Consider the following 22,116-nt stretch of genomic DNA (forward strand, 5'->3'; position numbering starts at 1 on the left):
AGCTGGAGGGATGGGGTCCTGGTCCCAGGAGGGAAGGAATGAATTGGAAGAAGGAAGGAGAGAATGCCGGCAAGACTGATCACTTTATCTCTAGGAATGCTGTTTGCCTTAATGTCTGATTTTGACAGAGCTGTACCAATTTATTTGTTATAAATGTTTTCCATCCTCTTACTCTCAATCTTTCCGTATCCTTGTTTTAGACATGTTTTTTGTAAATAGTACATGGATGACGTTTATAAAAATACAGTGGGCCAGTAACTCTAGACGCTGGGAATGGGTTCACTCTTGGCTCATTCTCCACTGCCTCCCCAACCAAGGGAATTCACTAGAATAACTAAGCGAGAAGCTGGGAGCAACAATGTAAGAGTTTATTATCATCACTGCTCAAGAGGGGACATGAAGTGGGGCAGGATGGTGGAGGTGTAAAAGAAATGGGTGAGAGGCACTGTGAGGGGTGGTGGAGCAGGACTGTGGCTGTGGCCGTGGCTGTGGGGCAGGACAACTGGAGGGTCTCATTTCCTTGGTCTGGCTCTTATTCCAGGAGTCAGATGCAGGGACATGGGTGCAGAAGGAGCTCCAGGCATGAGTACTCAGGAGAGGCAGAGCTAGATTTTACTTGCTCCCAGCAGTGGCTTCTGGTCTTTTTCCTAAGAGAGGAAGAGAAAGATGAGGAGGAGGAGGAGGAGAGCCAACCCAGATGGGGAGAGGAAGCACAAATTCTCTCCTCAAAGGCAGCTTAGTTCTGGAGCCAACCAGATCCATCCTCATCCTCATGGTACCAAATGTCCCACCATGGATATGGACTTTCCTGGCTTCCTGGGGTCTTTGGCCTGGGGGCTACGTGGTCAGGGACAGTGTCTATCTGGGCTGGGCCACCACTGGGGTAGAAAGACAGGCACGATGTCCTTGGGACTCACTGTCACGGGGCCTTTTCTCTCCATTGTATCTCCTAGCTGCATAGCCTCCTGCCCTGAACACACAGACACATATGCTAGGGACTCACCTCCTTGGGTTGGAGTCTTCTTCTCCAGCAGTACAGAAACATGGGGGTCAGAGAAGTCAGAAGCAGCAGAACCCAGATACTCAAGAGCATGGCCCTAAGGCCCATGGACAGGGCCTGAGAACAGAGGAGCAAAGCTGCAGGCACCAGAGTGACCATCTGTGATCTGTCCTCAGCCTCATCACCGACACACAGTCACCCTCCACCCTGTCATCCCAAGTCTGTAGGGGGCTGGAGGGGACTGAGGAAGGAGCTCTGTGTGCGGCGGGGTCAACAGGTCTAGTGTACAAGAGCACCCAGAGGTCCCTCTCCTTGAGCCTCAGCATCCTCATCTGAACAGGGACAGGCTCGGGCTGTCCTGATTTGGTTTCCCAGCTGCCCCGAACGTGACCAGACCCAGGGAAAAGGTGCATTCATGCCTTTGCACCACCGCACACACTGGCAATATTGATTCACTTATTGTTGTTTCAGTGTTTGTGTTCCCACTAGGCTGTGATAGCCACAATCGCAGGAACTGTTTTTGTTTGTTCAACACCATCATCTGTGGTGACAGTAGTCAAGCTTGGTGCAGAAGAGGTGACACTTTTGGATGGACAGTCTTCTTGTTGCTATAGAACAGTGATGGCGAACCTATGACAGGCAAACTCATTTTTTTGGTTGATTTTTCTTTGTTAAATGGCATTTAAATATATAAAATAAATATCAAAAATATAAGTCTTTGTTTTACTATGGTTGTAAATATAAAAAATAATTTTATATGTGACACGGCACCAGAGTTAAGTTAGGGTTTTTCAAAATGCTGACACGCCGAGCTCAAAAGGTTCGCCATCACTGCTATAGAAGCATTGTCTGTGCTGCTCCTCTCCCTTGCCCACCTACCTTGACCTGGCGCAGGTAGGACAGGCACAAGTGCTGCCTGTTGGCTTCTTCAGGAGAGCTGGTGGGGCGGGTAGGCTCCCAGGAGGGGGGGCTAGTACACAATGCCTGATGGAACTCATGGCTTAATTCCTGGAAATAATAAGCCCCAGTGTAGATGGCTGCACTGGCTGTGGCGAAAGCTGCCAGAGTGAGCAGGGTCCTCAGCAGGGCCTGGGATGAAGAGGAGACAGGGAGACCTCGTGATTCAGTCTCCCTTGGGGACCAATGAGGGGGAGGGGGGTTCAAAGGGGCAGGAGGGAGATTTGGGGTGGCCTCCAGCTTCTGCCCTTCCCCAAACTCACCCAGCAGGTGCCACCCCATTTCTCGTAAATGAAGCATACGACTCCAGCCAGCATAGCCTGCGGAAAGATGGGACACATAAGCCCTTCTAGCTGCCTGTGTTTCTGTCCCTCTGTAACTCTCACAGGTAGAGCTGGCCCTGCCCCAGAACATATGTGGGCTGGGAGTTTTGAGTTGAGTTTGTGCGGGAAAGTAGCAGTGAGGGTGTGGAGGGCTGGATGACGCCTCAGGCTGTGGGACCCTCTGTTTCAGTGACATTAAAGGTACTAGTGGTCAAGCCAGGTGGGAACCCTCTCTTCTGTCTCCAAAGCCTTTCTCTTTTTAAGCCACACCAGGTGCTTTCTGCAAGTTCAGGTGGAAAACCTGGGCTGTTGGAGAAGCTCTCAGTTCAGGATGAGCCTGCCCTCCTCAGGCTGGCGCCTTCCCCACATTGCTCTGCTCCTGAGTTCACAGAACAGGAAGTCTGGTCCATCCATTGGAGAGATGATGACTTTGGCCCCTCTTTCAATAAATACATTTTGCTGTTATTCTGTGAGTGTGTGTGAGTTTGCCAAAGGGCTTTAATCCCACCATGACCTGCCCACGAAGCTGCCACGGCAGATCGCACCCCCTCCCATCTGTTGACATTAGCTGTTGTCCTTCAATGACACCCACATGGTCCCTGTGGTACAGAACCTGCAGAGGGCAGTGTGAAAGGACTAGGAGGTGCCCCTTCTTTGTGGGCCTACACCATGCAGCACAGGATGCCTCCCCATCTCTATGCAAGTGACGAGATCAGCTGGGCCCAGATCATCACAGCCCCCGCTCCGGCTCCTTTCTCAGTTTATATTTGCTGTTGAAAGTGGGGAGAGGCGGCCAGCTTGGTGGGGGATGCCCTGGGCAGGGATCCGGGACAGCTGACTTATGCCACTACTTTCCTTGGCTCTTTAAAAAAAAATTTTTTTTTTTAAATTATTGATTTCAGAGAGGAAGGGAGAAGGAGAGAGAGAGATAGAAACATCAATGATGAGAGAGTCATTGGTTGGTTGCCTCCTGCAAGTCCCACACTGGGGTTCAAGCCTGCAACCTGGGAATGTGCCTGGATTAGGAATCAAACCATGACCTCCTGATTCATAGGTCGACACTCAAACACTGAGCCATACCGGCTGGACTGTTTCTTTTCTCGTCTGTAGAAACAGGGATCGGCCGCGAGAACTTAGGGTCTTTTGGGTTGCCAACATTCTGCAGTACCACATTGGTGGTGGCCGTATTGATGGTGTTGGGCAGTCCCTTCCGACAGGTCCACCGACCCGCCCACCATCCTCTGGCCCCACTCACCACAACGCCTGTCCAGATGCCAGCGACCCATCTGGCCATGGAATACGGGTAATTTTCATGGAATGTGATGCAGCCAAGTCCTCCCAGGACCCCACTCATCAGCCCCAGCACGACCTGCACCACCTGAAAGATGAAGAGCTTGAGAACCTGGCCTTCAAATCTCAGAGAAGCTTTGAGGACCTGCTGTTCCAGGTGTTCACTGTGAGAACCCCATACAAGAGAAAGAGAGGAAGGTAGAGAAGAGAGGTGGGGGAGGGACAGGAGGCAGAGGGAGGGGTTCCGGCCATGCTGTGTCCGGCCCAGGAGAGAGGCTGGGATCCGTGTTCCACGGGCTGGGACTTTCAGTGGTCAGCTCTCTAGCCCACAGTGTACCCTACCTACAGTTTTCACCAGGAAGGCCAGTTAGTGATGGAGAAAGCCAGAAACAGAGCACAGGGGAATGAGTTTCTAGGCATTAGATCCAACAGACTCGATGTCCTATTCAGATTGAGGCTGGCAGAGAGTGAGCGTGGCGAGAGCGGGCGCCTCTCCTTTTCTGATATGGAGGCCTGGGTCCCCCCCACCCCCGCAGCAGCCCTGCTCACCCAGGAGGCCACGAGCAGCCGTTTGTGTCCTGGGGTCCAGGGGATAGTGTTGCGGGCAGAAGGCCACTGCAGGCAGCTCGGGGTCAGTACAGGCTCCTGGTGGATGTGCACGTCGATGTGGGTGGGCTTGGGGGCCCCAGGGGCCACCTCACCCCCTTCTGCTGTCCCCATGGTCGTGGACATCTGCCTGGAGGAAAAGTTGGCAGGTTTTCACAGATTCTACTAGAGTTCGGGACTGGTGGAGGCCCCTGGTCCCGGAATAGCCTTCCTGGGCCCCTCTGCAGGGGTGAGGGGTGTTGTGGCAGGGCAGCCCCTGGAACCTCCCCCTTCATCTCTGATCTGCTCTGTCCCCTGTCTTCCTCCTACGGCCTCAGGGTCTGGACCAGGGGTGGGCAAACTTTTTGACTCGAGGGCCACAATGGGTTCTAAAACTGGACCGGAGGGCCAGAACAAAAGCATGGATGGAGTGTTTGTGTGAACTAATATAAATTCAAAGTAAACATCATTACATAAAAGGGTACGGTCTTTTTTTTTTTTTTTTTTAGTTTTATTCATTTCAAAGGGGCTGGATCCGGCCCGCAGGCCGTAGTTTGTCCACGGCTGGTCTGGACCAAGTAGTTCCTGCCTCCCTCACCTCTCCCCTCTCTGCTCCCTTGGCGCCATCGCAGCCCCCACTCAGGTTCCTCTCTCAGCCTTTTCCTAGGCCTTCAGGCTACAGGACAGAACCCCAGTCCTTGCTGCCTGTTGAGCTTCTGCTGCTGCAGCTGGGCCTGGGGACACCCCTCAGCCCCTCAAGACCTCCCTCTCCACCAGTGGCCACTCAACTAGCCGTGTGGGGCCTGGTGAAGCTCCTCTACCCCTGGGAAGGACGGCATTGTGGGCAAAGGTGGAGTTAAAAGGGCAGATTGACTTGGCATCAAAAAGGGACACAGGTGGCATCCACTCTTGCCACCTTCCTGGAGTCACATTCTCTATGTCATTGTTGTTCTCTCCCTCCTTCCCTCCTTCCCTCCCTCCCAGCAAATTCTCTGGGGTGAGGCTGCAGAAGCTGTGAGGGGCAGCAGGATGAGTTCCCCTGGAGAGGGGTCCTGTGAGCAGGTCTGTGGGAAAGGGCCAGGGCTGGGGGTTGCCTCACCTAAGCTCCCCAGAAATCGGAGGCTAGTGGAGCAGGGAGGCCTGGAGGAGCTGAGCACGGCGGAGGGAGAGGAAGGTGATGAGCGGTAGGAAGCGGGTGGTTGGGCTTTAACAAGCAGTTTCCTAGCATCCAGCTGGGACAAAGGGGCCCCTCTGGGGTTTTCCAGGGTTGAGTGGATCAACAGGAGCCAGATGGCTTTGCCTGTTCTGTGGGTGTGTTCGCCCCAGTGTGTGTACAGTCTGAGTAGGTACCAGTGTGCGAGTGTGTTTGTGTATGTGTGTGTCTGTGTGTGCTCTGCCGTCTCTAGCTGCCTGATTATCTGCTCAAGTCAGAAACCCCCCCAAGAAGGGCCCCTGCCCCAGCTGTTTCTGGGAAGTTGTGACGCTGAAGGTCAGACCCTACCTCCTCTCCCCCTTCTGTCAGCTCTTCTCCCTCCCACGAAAGCAGGTCTTCAAGTCCAGGCCAGCCTCTCCCAGCCCTGCTCTGTGGGGTGCCGACTCCTAGGGGACAGCAGGTGAGCAGGGCCCTTACAGCCCAGGTGGCCTCTCACTGCAGGATCTCTGTCTCCCTCTGAGTCCCCCAGACCAATCTCTAAAGCCCCATTTTGTTTCACAGGATGCCATTCTCTCCCCATTCCTGGTTCCCATAGGATTGGCTGGGAGGGAGGGGGCTGTGCCTGGTATGTGCCAGTGTCTCAAGCCTTTATTCTGGGTGGGGTGGCTGAGGCTCAGGTGGTTGGGCGGTGAAAGATTCCCCCAGAGTGGAGCCCAAAGTGGAGGGCCCAGGATGTGGACTGGTCCTCTCTCTTCCGCTCCAGGGGATCCTGGTCCCCTCTCCCCAGCTCCAGGGGGAGCTGGCAGCAGGGAAGAGCCCATAGCCTAGAGACAGGGGGTTCAGAGGGAGCTGGAGCTGAGGCATATTCAAGGCTGAGACATGATGCTGACACCCGGGCCTGCAGGGAAGTTGTTGGAATCCGGGCTGGACTTCCTTGCGTGTGTCTGTGAAAAAGTTGGAAGCTCCTTGTGTGTCTGCAGAATTGTCAACCACCTGTACTTTATACTTTAAAGGAGGCCAGGTAGGCGAGAGTGGACCTGCTTTCAAAAGCACATAAATACAAATGGGAAGACTTTAGGATTGCTGTGATTGCTGCTGTTGAATAACGTCATGATAGAAACAGTGAGACTTAGGTAGGATGTCTGCTAGAATCACCCACAGAGGATTTCTTCTGGAACTAGGCAAGTTGATTCTAACGTGCATATGATTAGACATAAAGTAATCTGGCAAAAATGGCTGTGGAAAAAAATAATATGGGGGGGGGTTGTTGAAATAGCTCGACTAAATATTAAACTCAATAGTCATAATTAAAATTTTGGCTATGGTGCATGACTCATCAGACACACCAATGGGTAGAATATCAAGATTAGAATAAATCTGAATTCCTATGACAATTTCATTTTTGTTCAGGGAGCATTTTTATTTTATTTTTTAAAAATAATTTTTATTTTTCAACTACAGTTGACATATATTATATTAGGTTTACAATATAGTGATTAGACATTTATATCATTTATGAAATGGTCACCCCAATAGGTCTAGTATCCATCTGACACCATATGTAGTTATTATAATGGGATTATTATTTTTAAATTTCACCTTAAACATTTTTAAATTGATTATAGAAACATCAATGAGAAAGAAACATCAATTGTCTGCCTCCTGCATGCCCTGGGGGAATTGAGCCTGAAACCTGGGCATGTGCCCTAACCGGGAATCAAACCATGACCTCCTGGTTCATGGGCAGACCCTTAACCACTGAGCCATGCCTACCAGGCTATTACAACATTATTGACTCTATTCACTATGATGTATTTTACATCCCTGTGACTGTTTTTATAGCTGGCAATTTGCATATTTTAATCCCTTCCAGTTTTTCACTCATTTCCCCTGCCCCTTTCCCATCTAGCAACCATCAAAATGTTCTCTGTATCTATGAGTTTATTTCTGTTTTGTTTGTTTATTGATTTTGTTTTTTTAGATTCTACATATACATGATATAATATAGCATTTGTTTTTCTCTGTCTGACTTATTTCACTTAGCACAGTACCCTCTAGGTTGCTCCATGTTGTTGTAGATGACAAAATTTCATTATTTTTTTACTAGAGGCTGGGTACATGAAATTTGTGCATGGGGGAGGGGGTGGTCCCCTCAACCTGGCCTGCACCCTCTCAAAATCCAGGACCCCTGGCTTCTAACAGCTCACCTGCCTGCCTTCCTGATTGCCCCTAACCACTCTTCCTGCCTTCCTGATCTCCCCTAATCACAGGTGGCTGCCTGGGCCTGGGGCCATCCCTCCCTCCCCCGCAGCCTTGGGTGGGCAGGTGGCTGTCTGGACTGGAGTCCGTCTTTCCCTCCTTCCTTCACAGCCTTGGGCGGGCAGGTGGGTGGCTGCAGAAGGGTTGGTCCAGAAGGATGGAAGGAGGTCTGGAACGACTTCTGACCTATCTAATTAGCATATTACCCTTTTATTATATAGGATTATTACATAGGATTGCTGAGTAATATTCCATTGTGTATATGTACCATCTCTTCTTTATCCATTTGTCTATCCATGGACACTTAGATTGCTTTCATATCTTGGCTATTGTAAATAATGCCACAATGAACATAGGAATGCAAATGTCTTTTCAAATTAGTGTTTTGGGTTTCTTTGGGTAAATATCCAGGAGTGGAATTGTTGAATCTTTCTTTGTCTCTTGTGATAGCCTTTGTTATAGACTTTGTAGGTATTACTACTCCAGCTTTTTAAAATTGCCATTTGCATGAAATATCTTTTTTCATCCCTTTACTTTTAGTTTGTGTGTGTCTTTCAATCTGAAGTGAGTATCTTGTAGGCAGCATATGTATGGTCTTGTTTTCTTATCCATTCAACCATCCTATGTTTTTTTATTAGAACATTTAATCTATTTACATTTAAAGTAATTACTAATAGGTATGTAGTTGTTGCCATTTTATTATTCATATTTTTAAATCTTTTTGCTTCTTCTTCAGTTCCTTTAAGATTTCTTGTAATACTGGTTTGGTGGTCATTAACTCCTGAAGCTTTTTCTTGCCTGGGAAGCCCTTTATCTCTCCTTCAGTTCTAAATGATAGCTTTACTGGAAGAGTAATCTTGGTTGCAGTTCCTTTCTTTTCATCACTGAATATTTTGTGCCAATCCCTTCTGGCCTGCAAAGTTTCTGTTGAGAAATTGACAGTCTTATGGGAACTCCCTTGTGTGTAATTAACTGCTTTTCTCTTGCTGCTTTTAAGATTCACTCTTTGTCTTCAACCTTTGGCATTTTAATGATGTGTCTTGGTGTGGGCCTCTTTGGGTTTCTCTCATTTGGGACTCTCTGTGCTTCCTGGACTTGTATGTCTATTTCCTTCACCAAGTTAGGGAAGTTGTTTTTTTTTTTTAATATTTTTATTGATTTCAGAAAGGAAGGGAGAGGTAGAGAGAGATCAAACATCAATGATGAAAGAGAATTATCGATTGGCTGCCTCCTGCATGTCCCCCATTGGGGATCAAGCCCTGAACCCAGGCATGTGTCCCCAACCAGAATCGAACCTGGGGCCCTCCAGTCCATAAGCTGACACTTTATCCACTGAGCCAAACCAGCTACGGCTAAGTTAGGGAAATTTTTTGTCATTATTTCTTCAAATATGTTCTCAATCCCTTGCTCTCTCTTTTCCCTATGATATGAATGTTGTTATACTTGATGTTGTTCACAGGTCCTTTAAACTATCCTCATTTTTAAAAATTCTTTTTTCTTTTTACTGTTTTGATTGGGTGTTTCCTGATACCTTGTCTTCCAAATCACTGATTTGATCCTCTGCTTCATCTTATATACTGTTGATTCCCTGTAACATATTCTTTTTTTAAAATTTTATTTTTATTTTTAGAGAGTAAGGGAGAGGGGTAGAGGGTTAGAAACATCGATGAGAGAGAAACATTGATCAGCTGCCTCTTGCACACTCCCTACTGGGTATGTGCCCGCCACCAAGGTACATGCCCTTGACTGGAATCGAACCTGGGACCCTTGAGTCCACAGGCTGATGCTCTATCCACTGAGCCAAACCGGTTAGGGCAAATATATTCTTCATTACAATTATTATATCTTTCATTTCTTACCCATTCTTTTTTATGTTTTCTATCTCCTTTTTTATGTTTCATAACCCTTTGTTAAAGTTCTAAGTTCATTGAACATCACTGTAAACAGTATTTTGAACTTTGTATCTGGTAACTTGCTTGTCTCCATTTTGTTTAGTTATTTTTCTGAAGTTTTTTCCTGTTCTTTCATTTGGAACATGTTTCTTTGTGTCCTCATCTTGACTGCCTCCCTGTGTTTGTTTCTATGTATTAGGTAGAGCTGCTATGTCTCTCAGTGTTGGTAGAGTGGCCTTATGTAATAGGTGTCCTGTAGGGTCTAGTTGGGCAGTCTACCTGGTCTCTTGATCCAGGTGTTCCAGGAGTATTACCTTGTGTGGGCTGGGTGTGCCCTCCTATTGTAGTTGAGCCTTTATTGCTGTTGGCATGTCAATGGGAGGGATTGACTCTCACTCTGATGGACTGTGAGCACTGGCTGTGACTATAGCTGAGTTGCTGTTGTGCAGGGGCTGACATCATGCAGCAGGATTTACGTTAGTGAGGCTCTGGTGCCTGCAAAGTCTTCCCTCTTGGTGTGTCATTTGTGGAGATGGTTGTGTGATGCTCTAGTGTGGTCTGAGCTGGCCACCAGGTTTGTTGGTTCTGGGGCCTCTTGGGAGGGCTCTGGTTCAGGCAAGGTCAGTGGCTGCCTGTGCCCTGCCCAGGGCCACCTGGTATGAGCTACAAAGTGACCTACAGGTAGTTGCTGCTTTTGCTGAGATTGGAGGTACCTGGGAGAGGCTAAGCTATGAACCAAGGCTGGCTGCCACTAGTGCCAGGCTTGGGTTTGCTTAGTAAGAGATACAGGGCATGCTTGGTCATTCAAGTTGGGTGGGGTCTCAGGGAATCACCAGGATGTGGCAAACAGCATGAACCAGGTTGATGGAGACTCAGATATGGTGCCTACTTGCTGGCTCTGTGGGTGGGGGTCTTAGTAAAGGAACAATGGCCTCAGCACTTCTGTCTGGGAGAAAGCTGCCCCTTTAGCCCTTGTCCTGAAGCCAGATAATTCACTTCCTCCCTGTATTTCCCTCACTTTTTGAGCTGCTGCCCCAGCACTGGAGCTCAGAGTGAGTCAGAGTAAGTCTATGCATGGGTCCTTTAAGAAGAACTGCCTGGCCCGAACCGGTTTGGCTCAGTGGATAGAGCTTCGGTCTGCAGACTGAAGGGTCCCAGGTTCGATTCCGGTCAAGGGCATGTACCTTGGTTGTGGGCACATCCCCAGTGGGGAGTGTGCAGGAGGCAACTGATGGATGTTTCTCTCTCATCGATGTTTCTGACTCTCTATCCCTTTCCCCTCCTCTCTGTAAAAAAATCAATAAAATATATATTAAAAAAAAAAAGAACTGCCTGGGGCTTCAGCAGCCTCCATCTTCCTTAGTCTCAATCCCTGCTGGTTTTTACAGCCAGAAGTTATGGGAACTTCTCTTCCCAGCACTGGAACCCTGATATTGGGGTCCTGATGTGGGTCTGGGACCCCTCATTCCTCAGGGGGAACCTCCACAGCTGAGATATCCCTCTGGATTTTAAACAGGAGGGTATGGGACCAGCCCATCTGTGTCTCTGCCCCTCCTACTAGTCTCAATGTGGCTTCTTCTGTACATTCTTTTCTTATTTATTTTATTAAATCTTTATTGTTCAGATTATTACATTTGTTACTCTTTTTTCCCCCCATAACTCCCTTCCTCCCAGTTCCCGCCCCACCCTCCGCCCTCACTCCCCACCCACTGTCCTCATGCATAGGTGCACGATTTTTGTCCAGTCTCTTCCCGCATCTCCCACACCCCTTTCCCCCCCAAGAATAGTCAGTCCATTCCCTTTCGATGTCCCTGATTCTATTATAATCACCAGTTCATTCTGTACATCAGATTATTTATTCACTTGATTCTTAGATTCACTTGTTGATAGATGCATATTTGTTGTTCATAATTTGTATCTTTACCTTTTTCTTCTTCTTCCTCTTCTTAAAGGATACCTTTCAGCATCCTATCTAATAAAAGAGAAACATGGTAATTAGCGTACGACCGCTACCCTTCCCATTGGCTAACTGCCAGCCAAGATGGCGGCCGGCAGCCAGGCAGCTTGAAACTAACATGAGGCTTGCTTGCTTCAGTGACGGAGGAAACCAACATTCCCTGCCTGCCTTGCCGGCCTCTGAGTCTGCAGTTTGAAACATTGTAACAAATATAGAAGCTAAACAAAACCCCAGAAACCTGCTTTCAGCGAGCTGGGATCTCAGAGCTAGAGTTATACATTGTTTCAATTATAGAACCCAAACAAACCAGATACCTGCTTTCAGCAGCCGAGGCCTAAGAGCTGGAGCCAGAGCTAAAGCTGGCCCAGAATAAAAAAAAAAGAATAAAAGGAGCAGTTGGGAGCTTCAGCCCTCAGGCCCTCACCCAGGCTGGCCAGGCACCCCAGTGGGGACCCCCACCCTGATCCAGGACACCCTTCAGGGCAAACTAGCCAGCCCCACCAATGCACCAGGCCTCTATCCTATATAGTAAAAGGGTAATATGCCTCCCAGCACCAGGATCAGCGGAGCCGAGAGGCCTCCCGGCACTGGGATCAGCATGACAGGGGGAAGCGCCCAAACCCCCTGATCGCCCTGTAGCTCTGTGTGTGACAGGGGGCGGGGCCACAACCTCCCTATCCGCCCTGCTCTGTTTGTGACAGGGGAAGGTGCCCCAACCTCCTGATCAGCCCTACTCTGTGCCTGATACGGGGAAGCTCCCAACCCCCTGATCACCCTGCAGCTCTGTGTGTGACAGGGTGCGGCACCCCAACCCCCCCTCCCATGGGCCCTGATCTGTGTGTGACGGGGTAGAGCCATAACCTCCCCATCGGCCCTGCCCTGAGTGTGAGAGTGGTGGTGCCCCAACCCCCTGATCTGCCCTGCGCTGTGTGTGACAGGGGGCAGTGCCCCAACTCCCCTATTGGCCCTACTCTCTGAGTGACAGGGGGGAGCTCCTCAACGCCCTGATGGGCCCTGCTCTGTGCATGACAGGGGGGAGCTCCCCAACCCCCTGATCGACCCAGCTCTGTGCATGACAGGGGGCGGTGCCCCAACTCCCCAATCGGCCCTGCTCTGAGCCCGACCAGGGGCTGCACCTAGGGATTGGGCCTGCCCTCTGCCACCCGGGAGCAGGCCTAAGCCAGCAGGGTGTTATCTCCCGAGGGGTCCCAGACTGCGAGAGTGCACAGGCCAGGCTGAGGACCTCCCCTTCCCCCCGAGTGCACAAAGTTTTGTGCACCGGGCCTCTAGTTTCATATAATACTGGTTTGGTGGTAATGAACTCCTTTAGCTTTTCCTTATCTGTGAAGCTCTTTATCTGACATTCAATTCTGAATGATAGCTTTGCTGGATAAAGTAATCTTGGTTGTAGGTTCTTGCTATTCATCACTTTGAATATTTCTTGCCACTCCCTTCTGGCCTGCAAAATTTCTGTTGAGAAATCAGCTGACAGTCGTATGGGTATTCCCTTGTAAGTAACTGAGTTTCTTTCTCTTGCTGCTTTCAAGATTCTCTCTTTGTCTTTTACTCTTGGCATTTTAATTATGATGTGTCTTGGTGTGGTCCTCTTTGGATTCCTTTTGTTTGGGGTTCTCTGGGCTTCCTGGACCTGTAATCTATTTCTTTCACCAGGTAGGGAAAGTTTTCTGTCATTATTTCTTCAAATAGGTTTTCAATATCTTGCTCTCTCTCTTCTTCTGGCACCCCTATAATTCTGGTGTTGGTACACTTGAAGCTGTCCCAGAGGCTCCTTACACTATCTTCATATTTTCGGATTCTTTTTTCATTTTGCTTTTCCGGTTGGGTGTTTTTTGCTTCTTCGCATTTCAAATCTTTGACTTGATTCTTGCGCTCCTCTGGTCTGCTGTTGGGAGTCTGTATAATATTCTTTATTTCAGTCCGTGTATGCTTAATTTCTAGTTGGTTCTTTATCACAACATCGAGGGTCTCATTAGATTTCTTGTAGATCTCATTAAGTTTATCGGCAGTTTCTAGAAACTTATTGAAAGACCTTAAAAGTGTGGTTTTGAGCTCTATATCCTCCATTTCTGTCATGTTTCTTTGTCTCAGCATTTTTTATGCTTTCTTGGTGCACCCCTTGTGGTCTTTGTGGGCAGTCTTGTTGTAGTTAAGCCTTGATTGTTGTAGGTAATACTGGCGGGGATTTGACCTCCAGGCCAACTGGCTATGAGTATCAGCTGTGTCTGCAGTGGGAGAACTTCTGTGCTGGATCTCTAGGGCGGTGCTAATCTAGCCTTTGCCTGAGGCTATCTGGCAATGCCTCTGAGCAGGGGTTGGGCGGGGCGGGTCCCAGGGGAGCAACAGGGCGGGCGGATTGGGCAGTTATGGCTGCTGTCAGTCCCATCCCCAAAGGCTCTGCCTCTCAGAGTCCCATCAACCACTGCCAACCTCGGAGAGAAAGCTGCCTTCGAGTTCCGACCGAAGCCAGACAATCCCACTTCTCCCGTTTGAGTCTGGGTCCCTAGAGACTCACCCGGATCTGGAGCTCAGAGTCTGAGACTCCCTCCCGATTGAAACAGACAACCGTGCCCTCAGCCACCTGCCCGCTCCGCACGCACCTCCGCACCTTAGTATTTGACTTCAGCACTGCGCCTCCTCTGAGTCTCGGTATGCTATTCTCTTTCCTCCTAGTTGTAGAACTTCCACTCAGCCAGCCTTTCTGTGGTTCTGGGTGATGTCCGTTCTGTCTTTTAGTTGAATTTTTGAAGTGGTTGTTCGAGGCAGCAAACTCTGGCGTTAACCTATGCCGCCATCTTGTGTTTTTTTTTTCCCTGTACATTCTTATTATAGGGCTTCCATTCAGCTAGACTTCAGGTGGTTCTGAATGATGGTTGCTCTGTAGTTTAGTTGTAACTTTGGTGTGGACGTGGGAGGAGGAGAGTGCAGCCTTTACATATGCCACCGTCTTGAACAGAAGTCTCCCAAATAGCAGAAAGGACTTCTTGATGCTAATGAGAAGCTACATGAATTGGTGGGCAATTGATCCAGACTGGACATAGAGAAAATGGAAATGAATATGATTCATTAATCCATTCCAGAGAAACTTGAGTCCAGGTTCACACTGGGACAGGCACAAAGATGTTCATTACAACAGGTTAGAGGCAACTGAGTGCCCATCACTTTGTCAACAAAAGGACATGGCAACAAATCCAGTAGAAGCAGTTGTCCTCAACCTGGGGTGTGGTGAAAGGAGAAACTTTATTCTGAAGAACAGCTTGCAAAACAGGGAAATGCAGCCTCTGGTGGAAACCGAAAGTGAGCTCTCAGGGGAGCATTTAAATCAATGGAAGAAAGATTCCACAGACAGAACATACCCTTCAGATGTTAACCATCTGAAAAAAGAAACCCAACCCATGTCTTCCAACTGACAAGAAATAGTCCTGATGGATCAACATCACTGAAAGCCTAAAACCACTTAGAAAACACACACAAAAGAATTCCTTTATCATCTTGAAACGGGATGTTCTTTTTAAGTATGATACATCCCCCAAAAAAGATGGAAAACTTTGATTGCATGAAAATATAAACAAGGTCCAAAAATAAATCACAGATTGTAAAGAATTATTTGTAACTCATGTCACAGATGGTAATTTTTTTGAACACACAATAAAACTCCTATACAGACAAAAAGAAAGTAAACTGAGGAGGAAACAGGGTATGAATGGAGCACTCACAACAGAAGAATGAAAATGGCTCTTAAACATATGAAGAGATGACAAACCTCATTCATCACAAGATAACCACAGATTAGTCACAGAAAGCAGCTCAGAGGTTGCCTGGGCCAGGGGTTGGGGGTTGACTAGAGAGGGGACATTAGGGAACTTTTGCAACATAGAAATGCTCTATATTTTTATTGTAGTTGTGGTTTAACAAATGTACAAATTTGTCAAGAGTAGTTGATGTATACATTTAGAAGGGAGTGTTTTATAAAAGTGACTAAAATATACAATGCAATGTAATTTTCCTGCTATCCAGTGGAAAAAGATTCAGTGGTTTGCTGACACCTTCTGCTGGCCATGGGCAGGGGCAGTGAACACTCTTGACTTTGTTTCTGCATGGGAATTGCATGCATGTTCCCATTGACCTGCTAATTCCACGTTACTTGTGAGAAAAAAAATAAATGGCTATTTATAGGGGAGTGCTTAAAAAATTATGATGCATTCAGACAATGGGATGCTATGCAGCTATACAAATGAGTGAAGAAGAATTTTTTAGACTGATGCAGGATTATTTTGAATTGGTTCTGGGAACAAATCATTGTGCAGTATAGTGTGTGCAGTATCCTGCCCTTTGTGGGGAAAGGATATTTTTACATGCCTTTATTTGCAAAAAATGTCACTGTAGGAAAATGCCATCTGGAAGGCAACTAGGTGGCTGTGAGAGAAAGAAGGGAGAGAGGGTCTTAAAGGTGTACCCTTTCATGTCTTTTGAAATTTTTAACCATATGAAACTATTATGTGTAAACACACAGTTGACTCTCAAACAAAGTGGGGGGTAGGAGCACTGATCTCTGGTGCAATTGAAAAATCCACATATAATTTTTGACTCCCCCAAATTTAACTAAGAGCATAATATTGACCAGAAACCTTACCAATAATAGAAGCAGTCGATGAACACATATTTTGTATACTACATGTATTATATATGCTCTATTTTTACAATAAAGTAAGCTAAAGAAAAGGAAATGTTATTAAGAGAATCATAAGGGACAGAAAATACATTTACAGGGTTAACTGAAAAAAAAAATTCCGAGTATAGGTGGACCCATGCAGTTCAAACCCTGGTTGTTCAAGGCTCAGCTGCACATACTAACTCCCTGAAATAAATAATACAGGTTCCTTTCTTTGTCCAACCAAAGACCCAGGCAAACTGCGTTAGGCCATTCTGGGGAGAGGCCCAGGAAAACGTGTGCAGAGCTCCCGAGGCAATTTGGGTTTGCAGCCCAGATCAAGGTCACTGTGACATTGATACTAGCACTGGGAAGACCCTTGGGATCTTGATAAAGAGGCTGTTTTCTCTACTTTTCTTCATGAAGTGTATTCCTTGTTATCTCACCCAGTTCCCAGACCTGATTTCTGTACATCTTCTCCCCAACAGGCAGGATGGCTCAAAGCATGGTGACTGTGAATGGGGTCGATATGGACTCTATACCGTCCCAGCCCACCCACATCAATATCCACATCTACCAGGAATCGTTTTTGACACAACTGCTAAAAGTTGGGGGCCCCCTGAAGGAGTTCTTCATTGGCTCTCAGGACACTAGCCCTCCCACGACCAGGATAAACTATGGGCCACTGGCAGGAGGGGTAAGAGTGGGCTGGAGAGGCAGGCAAGCCAGGTGACAAGGACGGTAACTCTCCTTCTTCAATAGGATGCAAAAAAGGAAAGTGGGTCGAGTTCCCATGAGGCCTTACTATTTGTATCCCAACTTGTTTGGGTAAAGAAGGTTTGGAAGTTTCTCCATGGAGACTTGGATGGAATGAAGGAATTCTTTTTTGGTGCAGTGGGGCAGTCCCAGCCAGAGGTGGGAGTGGGGGCTGGGGGAAGATCCCTGAAGGTGTTCATTTTATTTTTAATTTTTTTAACAGTATATATTATTGATTTTTTACAGAGAGGAAAGGAGAGGGATAGAGAGTTAGAAACATCAATGGGAGAGAAACATCGATCAGCTGCCTCCTGCCCACCTCCTACTGGGGATGTGCCCGCAACCAAGGTACATGCCCTTGACCGGAATCGAACCTGGGACCTTTCAGTCCGCAGGCTGACGCTCTATCCACTGAGCCAAACCAGCTAGGGTGATTGAAACTCTATGGGCTGAGGCCTGCAGGTAAAGCCAAGTGATAGGCAATTTGGGAGAGAATCCCAGGGCTATACAACTTGCAAGTGCTCAGCACCCACCAAAGGATCAGACAACTACAGAAATGCCTAGAATTAAAGGTAGAGCAGGCGATGTCCTTGGGAGGCAGGGAGATGTTCTGCAGGAGTTGGCACCTGACCTAGACCTTGAATGGAGAAGAAGTGGGTTTAGACAGATAGAGGAAGAAAAGGAACCGTAGGTGAAGAGAATGGCCAGAGCAAAGAAGCCGGAGTGCACAGGGCAAGTTCTGGCAGAGTAAAGAGAATGGTTCAACTGAGAATGTAGACCACAGGGCTGAGAGCCCAAGTGACAGTGAGTTGCCCATCCTGAATCAGCTTCGATAGCGGAAGGGCTGTGGGTGGATTGTGAGCAGGGACCTGGGCTTTAGGCTGCCTCACAGCCAGGAGCTGTCCAGGCAAGGAGTGTGGAAGGTCTGCATCTGTGTGGTCATGGCAGCAATGACGAGGAAAGAGCAGAGCCCAAATCCTTTGTGGATGGGATCTCCACAACTTGGGAGTGAAGAGGCTTGGGTTACAAGGGAGGAGAGGAGTGTAAGAATATGCTGAGGCTTGGAATGTGGGTGACCAGGAGGTTAGAGCCCTGGAAGTCAGGAGAGGCAGGCATTGGGAGTGTGAGTGGGGTGTGGGATTCGGATATGAAAATTCCGAGATACTGGCAGGGCATGCAGGCAGTAACGTCCTAGATGCTGTGATAATTGGGCTCTCCAGGAAGCAGACATGACTCGGAGTTAGGTGTGCATAGGTTTATTGGGGTCCAACCACCCATGAAACAAAAAGAGAGGGAGTAGGATTGGGCAGGGGGAGGCATCAGACCATGGTGTAGGCCTGACAGGTCTCTGCCAGCCCAGGGGGCAGCTGGGGAGCACAGACTGCCCACTACAGAGTTCCCTGCTAGGTGGAAATAGCTCTGCACCACCGCCTTGCTTAACCATGGTCTGTGATGGTGCCTTTGGCAGCGAAAGATGAGGGGACCTGAAGGAGCTGACCCCTATAATCTGTGAGCCAACCACACTCCTTTCTTGCAGGGGGCTCTTTGCAGCCCTAGACAGGATTATGGAATTCCCAAGGGAGAACCATCAGGTGGGATGACAGAGTGTGGTGTTTAGGAAAAAGAAATGAAGGACAAAAGCCTGGCATGTCAGAGGGTTTGGGGAGAACCAGGACATGCTGCCTCATGGATGTTAAGGGAAGAGAATCTTCCAGAATCAGAGCTACAGAGAGGTCAGGACAGGAAAAGGAGAGAAAAGGCGCCTAGTAGGAGTTGGGTGGCTGCTCTTGGGTACATGGGCTCATTGGAAGGGGTCTGACTTTTTCCCTGTCTTGCAGGTGACCCAGATATTGCTGGGGGCTGTGAGCTGTGCCTTTGGAGTGTTTTTGTACTTTGGGCCCTGGACTGAGCTGTGTGGCTCAGGCTGCGCCTTCTGGGCAGGGTCTGTGGTGAGTAAGGAAGCGATTGTGAGCTCAGTGGGAGGCAACTGGTTATGGGCCAGGAGAGAAATTCCTTTGGGTCTGAGTCAAGGTTTTGGGGAAGAGACCAACAACCCGAGTCCGAATGCCCTTTGCCAAGAGGAAGCTTCTTAGGGGGTGAACAAAAACCTCCCACTCTCCATTTTTCTCGGTAAGGCAATGTTGGGCAGGGTGGGACAGTTGTATGGAGTCTGATCCATCTGCTAGGTGTCTTTGCCTGTCCTTTGGATCATGTTGCAAACTGGCTGTTGTGGGAACTGTTGGGGGAAGGATGGTGTCAGAGATCATTTCAGGAGAGTAACTAGGAGGCCTTTTCTGGTGTTTTCCCTCAGGCTATTATAGCAGGAGTTGGGACCATTGTCCATGAGAAGCAGCGGAGCATACTTTCAGTGAGTCTGGCCCCCATTGCCCCACCTTATCCCCTGCCCCCTTCTGGTTTTCTGTTCCTCTCCCCTTTGGGTCCCACTGACCTGAGATTTTTCCTGGAGGGCTGGGAAGGGTTTCCTGGGCCAGGAAGCTGGGGAGGAGACAGTGTTGAGGCCAGGACCCCACAGCTCTGCCATCAATAGAGAGAGTCTGCATCCTGAATCTCTCTCTTCTAGAGCCGGGTGTCAGGCCTGCTCACCCTGGCTGGCATTGGCACGGCCGTGGCTGCCGTTGTCCTCTGTGTGAAGAGCATAACTTGGGAAAGTGACGACCTCTTGAGCTCCCTGTGTGATCGCCCAGCCCCTCCCACCACAACCACTGATTACAGATGGAGGCGGAGAAGCTACCAAAACTCAGATTGGTGGGAGGATCGGTGTAAGATCTCTATGGAGTTACTGAAGGTGAGAACAGGGAGTCCCATCTGACAGGGACCCATTGCAGCCATTTGTTCCTAAGGAACTGGGCACTGGAGGGCAGAGATGTAGCCTCTTTGAGCTTGGACCTCATCCTAGGTCTTTGGTTCAGGTTTTAGCTTAAGCTAAAGTCATTTCTCAGACCCTCATGGCATGAATATTTCCTGAATCAAAGCAGATGAGAGGCAAAGTGGAGACATTTAGGAGTGGGTGTCATGGGCCACTCATCTGTCTTTTCTGGTAGGTGGGTGTTCCAGTTATCTGCTGCTGCATAACACACCTCTCTCAAATGCAGTGGCTTAAATTACAACTTCTCACAGTCTGTGGGTTGAGTGGGCTCAGATGGGCAATCCTCACTTGGGTTTTCTCATGAAGTCACAGTCAGATGTCAGCTGGGGGATGAAGTCATCCAATGGCTGGATGGGGCTGGACATCCATGTTGGTGCACTCCCATGGATGTGCTGGGTGCTCAGCCGGGACTGTCAGGCAGAGAGCTTGCAGTGGCTTGGGCTTCTTCATAGTATGGTAACTAGGTTCCAACTCAGAGCATCTCAAAATGAGCACTCCAAGAGGTAGGAATGGAAGTTGCCAGGCCAATTAGGGGTTACCCTATAATTGGCATAGTGTCATTTCTACGGTATTTTATTGGTCAGAGCAATCACAGGACCTTTCACATTCTAGAGCATCGGTTCTCAACCTGTGGGTCGAGACCCCTTTGGGGGTCGAACGACCCTTCACAGGGGTCGCCTAAGACCATCGGAAAACACATATATAATTACATATTGTTTTTGTGATTAATCACTATGCTTTAATTATGTTCAATTTGTAACAATGAAATTGGGGGTCACCACAACATGAGGAACTGTATTAAAGGGTCACGGCATTAAGAAGGTTGAGAACCACTGTTCTAGGGGTTAGAGAAATAGACTGCACTTCTTCATAGTTGGTGGTAAGGTCACATGGCAGACAAGCAAATGGGGTGGAATCTGCTCTTGTGGAAAGAAGTAGTTAGTTGAGCAGAGTCTGATTCCTTTGGGGGAAAGAGATGATTAGGTGGTACTCAGCAGAATCAGGGAAGTGTACTCCTGATTCTAATCTTTTTTCTTCCTTTATCTCCAGAACTTGTTCCTAGGAATCCGTATTCTGCTCCTGGCTGTCTGTACCCTACAGGTCATTGTATCCTTGGCTTCCCTGGGCCTGGGCCTTCGAAGCTTGTGTGGCCAGAGCTCTCAGCCCATGGTGAGCTGTTAGGGAGGCACTGGGGCAGAGTAGTCCCCATTGGTGAGGCCCTGGGAACAGAGAGGAACATGGGTCCGGGAAAACTGCTTCTCAGAGGTCACGCTCCACCTCCCTCAAGCTCTTCACAGGGCTAAGCTTTGCCATTGGCTATCTGGGGAACGTGACCCATCACTGTGACCCATCACGGGGCCCTTCACCTCTCTGTACCCTCATTTACTCTCATTCTCCCACTTTCCCTTCCCTTGTGTCCTAGATCTTTGTCCAGCACCCCTTCCTCTGTTACCTTTCCCTTCCTCTCCTTTTCCTGATTTCAAGTTCTGGGAAGCTGCCTCTGCCCCATCCTTTTCTCCCCAAGAGTTGACTCCCCGCTGTCTGTTTTAGGGTGAGGAAGAAACCGAGAGGCAGGGGGAGAATTCAGTGCCGACCTCTCCCTCCAAGGAGAAGACCACGTCTGCCATGGTTCAGTGAGTGGCCAGAGACCCCGCCTGGACCCCCGTTGTCCCTCCAGAGTAGCTCAGGGCCTGTGGAGACCACTGTGCACTCTCCCAGGGCCCCTCACTGCCCTGTCCCTCATACTTGTCTCTCCTTAGACCACTGTCCAGCCCCTCTTCCTTTCCTCACCATCCTCACCCCAATGCCCTTAATTCAGTGAAGGCTGATTAAATAGAAACAATAATAACAAATACTTTAAAACAACAAGGATGTGGTCTCTCTTTGCTTAAGAAGGGTGTGCCACGAAAGGTCTTCCTCTGTGCTGATACATGTGGAATTACATGAGAGCTGATCTGTGACAAGGAAACAAGGTCGCAATAAGATGAAATTGAATTACATTTGCTTTATATCCCAAGTGGCAAAACTGCTTTTTATGACATTCTGTGTAAAGTGAAAATTACTCTCATATACTTAAGAATTTTTTTGCCTACTGAGATTATCTTTAGATATCTGCAACCTTGACCGGTGGGATTTATAGAACTATGTGAAACATGGAACAAGATTTCCCCCTAATTTAGCTTCCTTCCTCTCCCCACTTCTCTCTCTCTCTCTCTCTCTCTCTCTCTCTCTCTCTCTCTCTCTCTCTCCTTTATCCCTCTTTCCCTCCCTCTCTCCCTTCCTTGCAGCTATATTAGTGTTGGTTCGCTCTCTGCCCGCACCACACACACACACACACACACACACACACACACACACACACACACGCCTATTATCATTCCTCATTTT

The 22,116-nt window shown here is 48.4% G+C and overlaps 2 protein-coding genes across 2 annotated transcripts; one reads left to right on the plus strand and one right to left on the minus strand.

Moving 5' to 3' along the window:
- Window positions 1-346: 346 nt before the first annotated feature.
- TMEM176A (transmembrane protein 176A) lies at window positions 347-4,302 on the minus strand (the record flags this gene model as incomplete). The annotated part of the gene is made up of 6 exons (XM_081101685.1): window positions 347-647; window positions 1,004-1,117; window positions 1,880-2,089; window positions 2,221-2,277; window positions 3,536-3,658; window positions 4,120-4,302. 6 exons carry the CDS (start codon window positions 4,300-4,302, stop codon window positions 606-608), a joined length of 729 nt encoding a protein of 242 aa, XP_080957811.1. The 3' UTR covers window positions 347-605.
- A 1,379-nt stretch (window positions 4,303-5,681) lies between these two features.
- Window positions 5,682-21,587, plus strand: TMEM176B (transmembrane protein 176B). Its single transcript, XM_081102678.1, has 7 exons — window positions 5,682-5,768; window positions 16,574-16,782; window positions 18,680-18,790; window positions 19,153-19,209; window positions 19,423-19,647; window positions 20,779-20,898; window positions 21,280-21,587. The coding sequence occupies exons 2-7, from the start codon at window positions 16,579-16,581 to the stop codon at window positions 21,364-21,366; spliced, it is 804 nt and encodes a 267-aa protein (XP_080958804.1). The 5' UTR covers window positions 5,682-5,768; window positions 16,574-16,578; the 3' UTR covers window positions 21,367-21,587.
- The last annotated feature ends 529 nt before the right edge of the window (window positions 21,588-22,116 follow it).

The sequence above is a fragment of the Myotis nattereri genome, assembly GCF_964212035.1.
Source record: "Myotis nattereri genome assembly, chromosome: 11".
Classification (NCBI taxonomy): domain Eukaryota; kingdom Metazoa; phylum Chordata; class Mammalia; order Chiroptera; family Vespertilionidae; genus Myotis; species Myotis nattereri.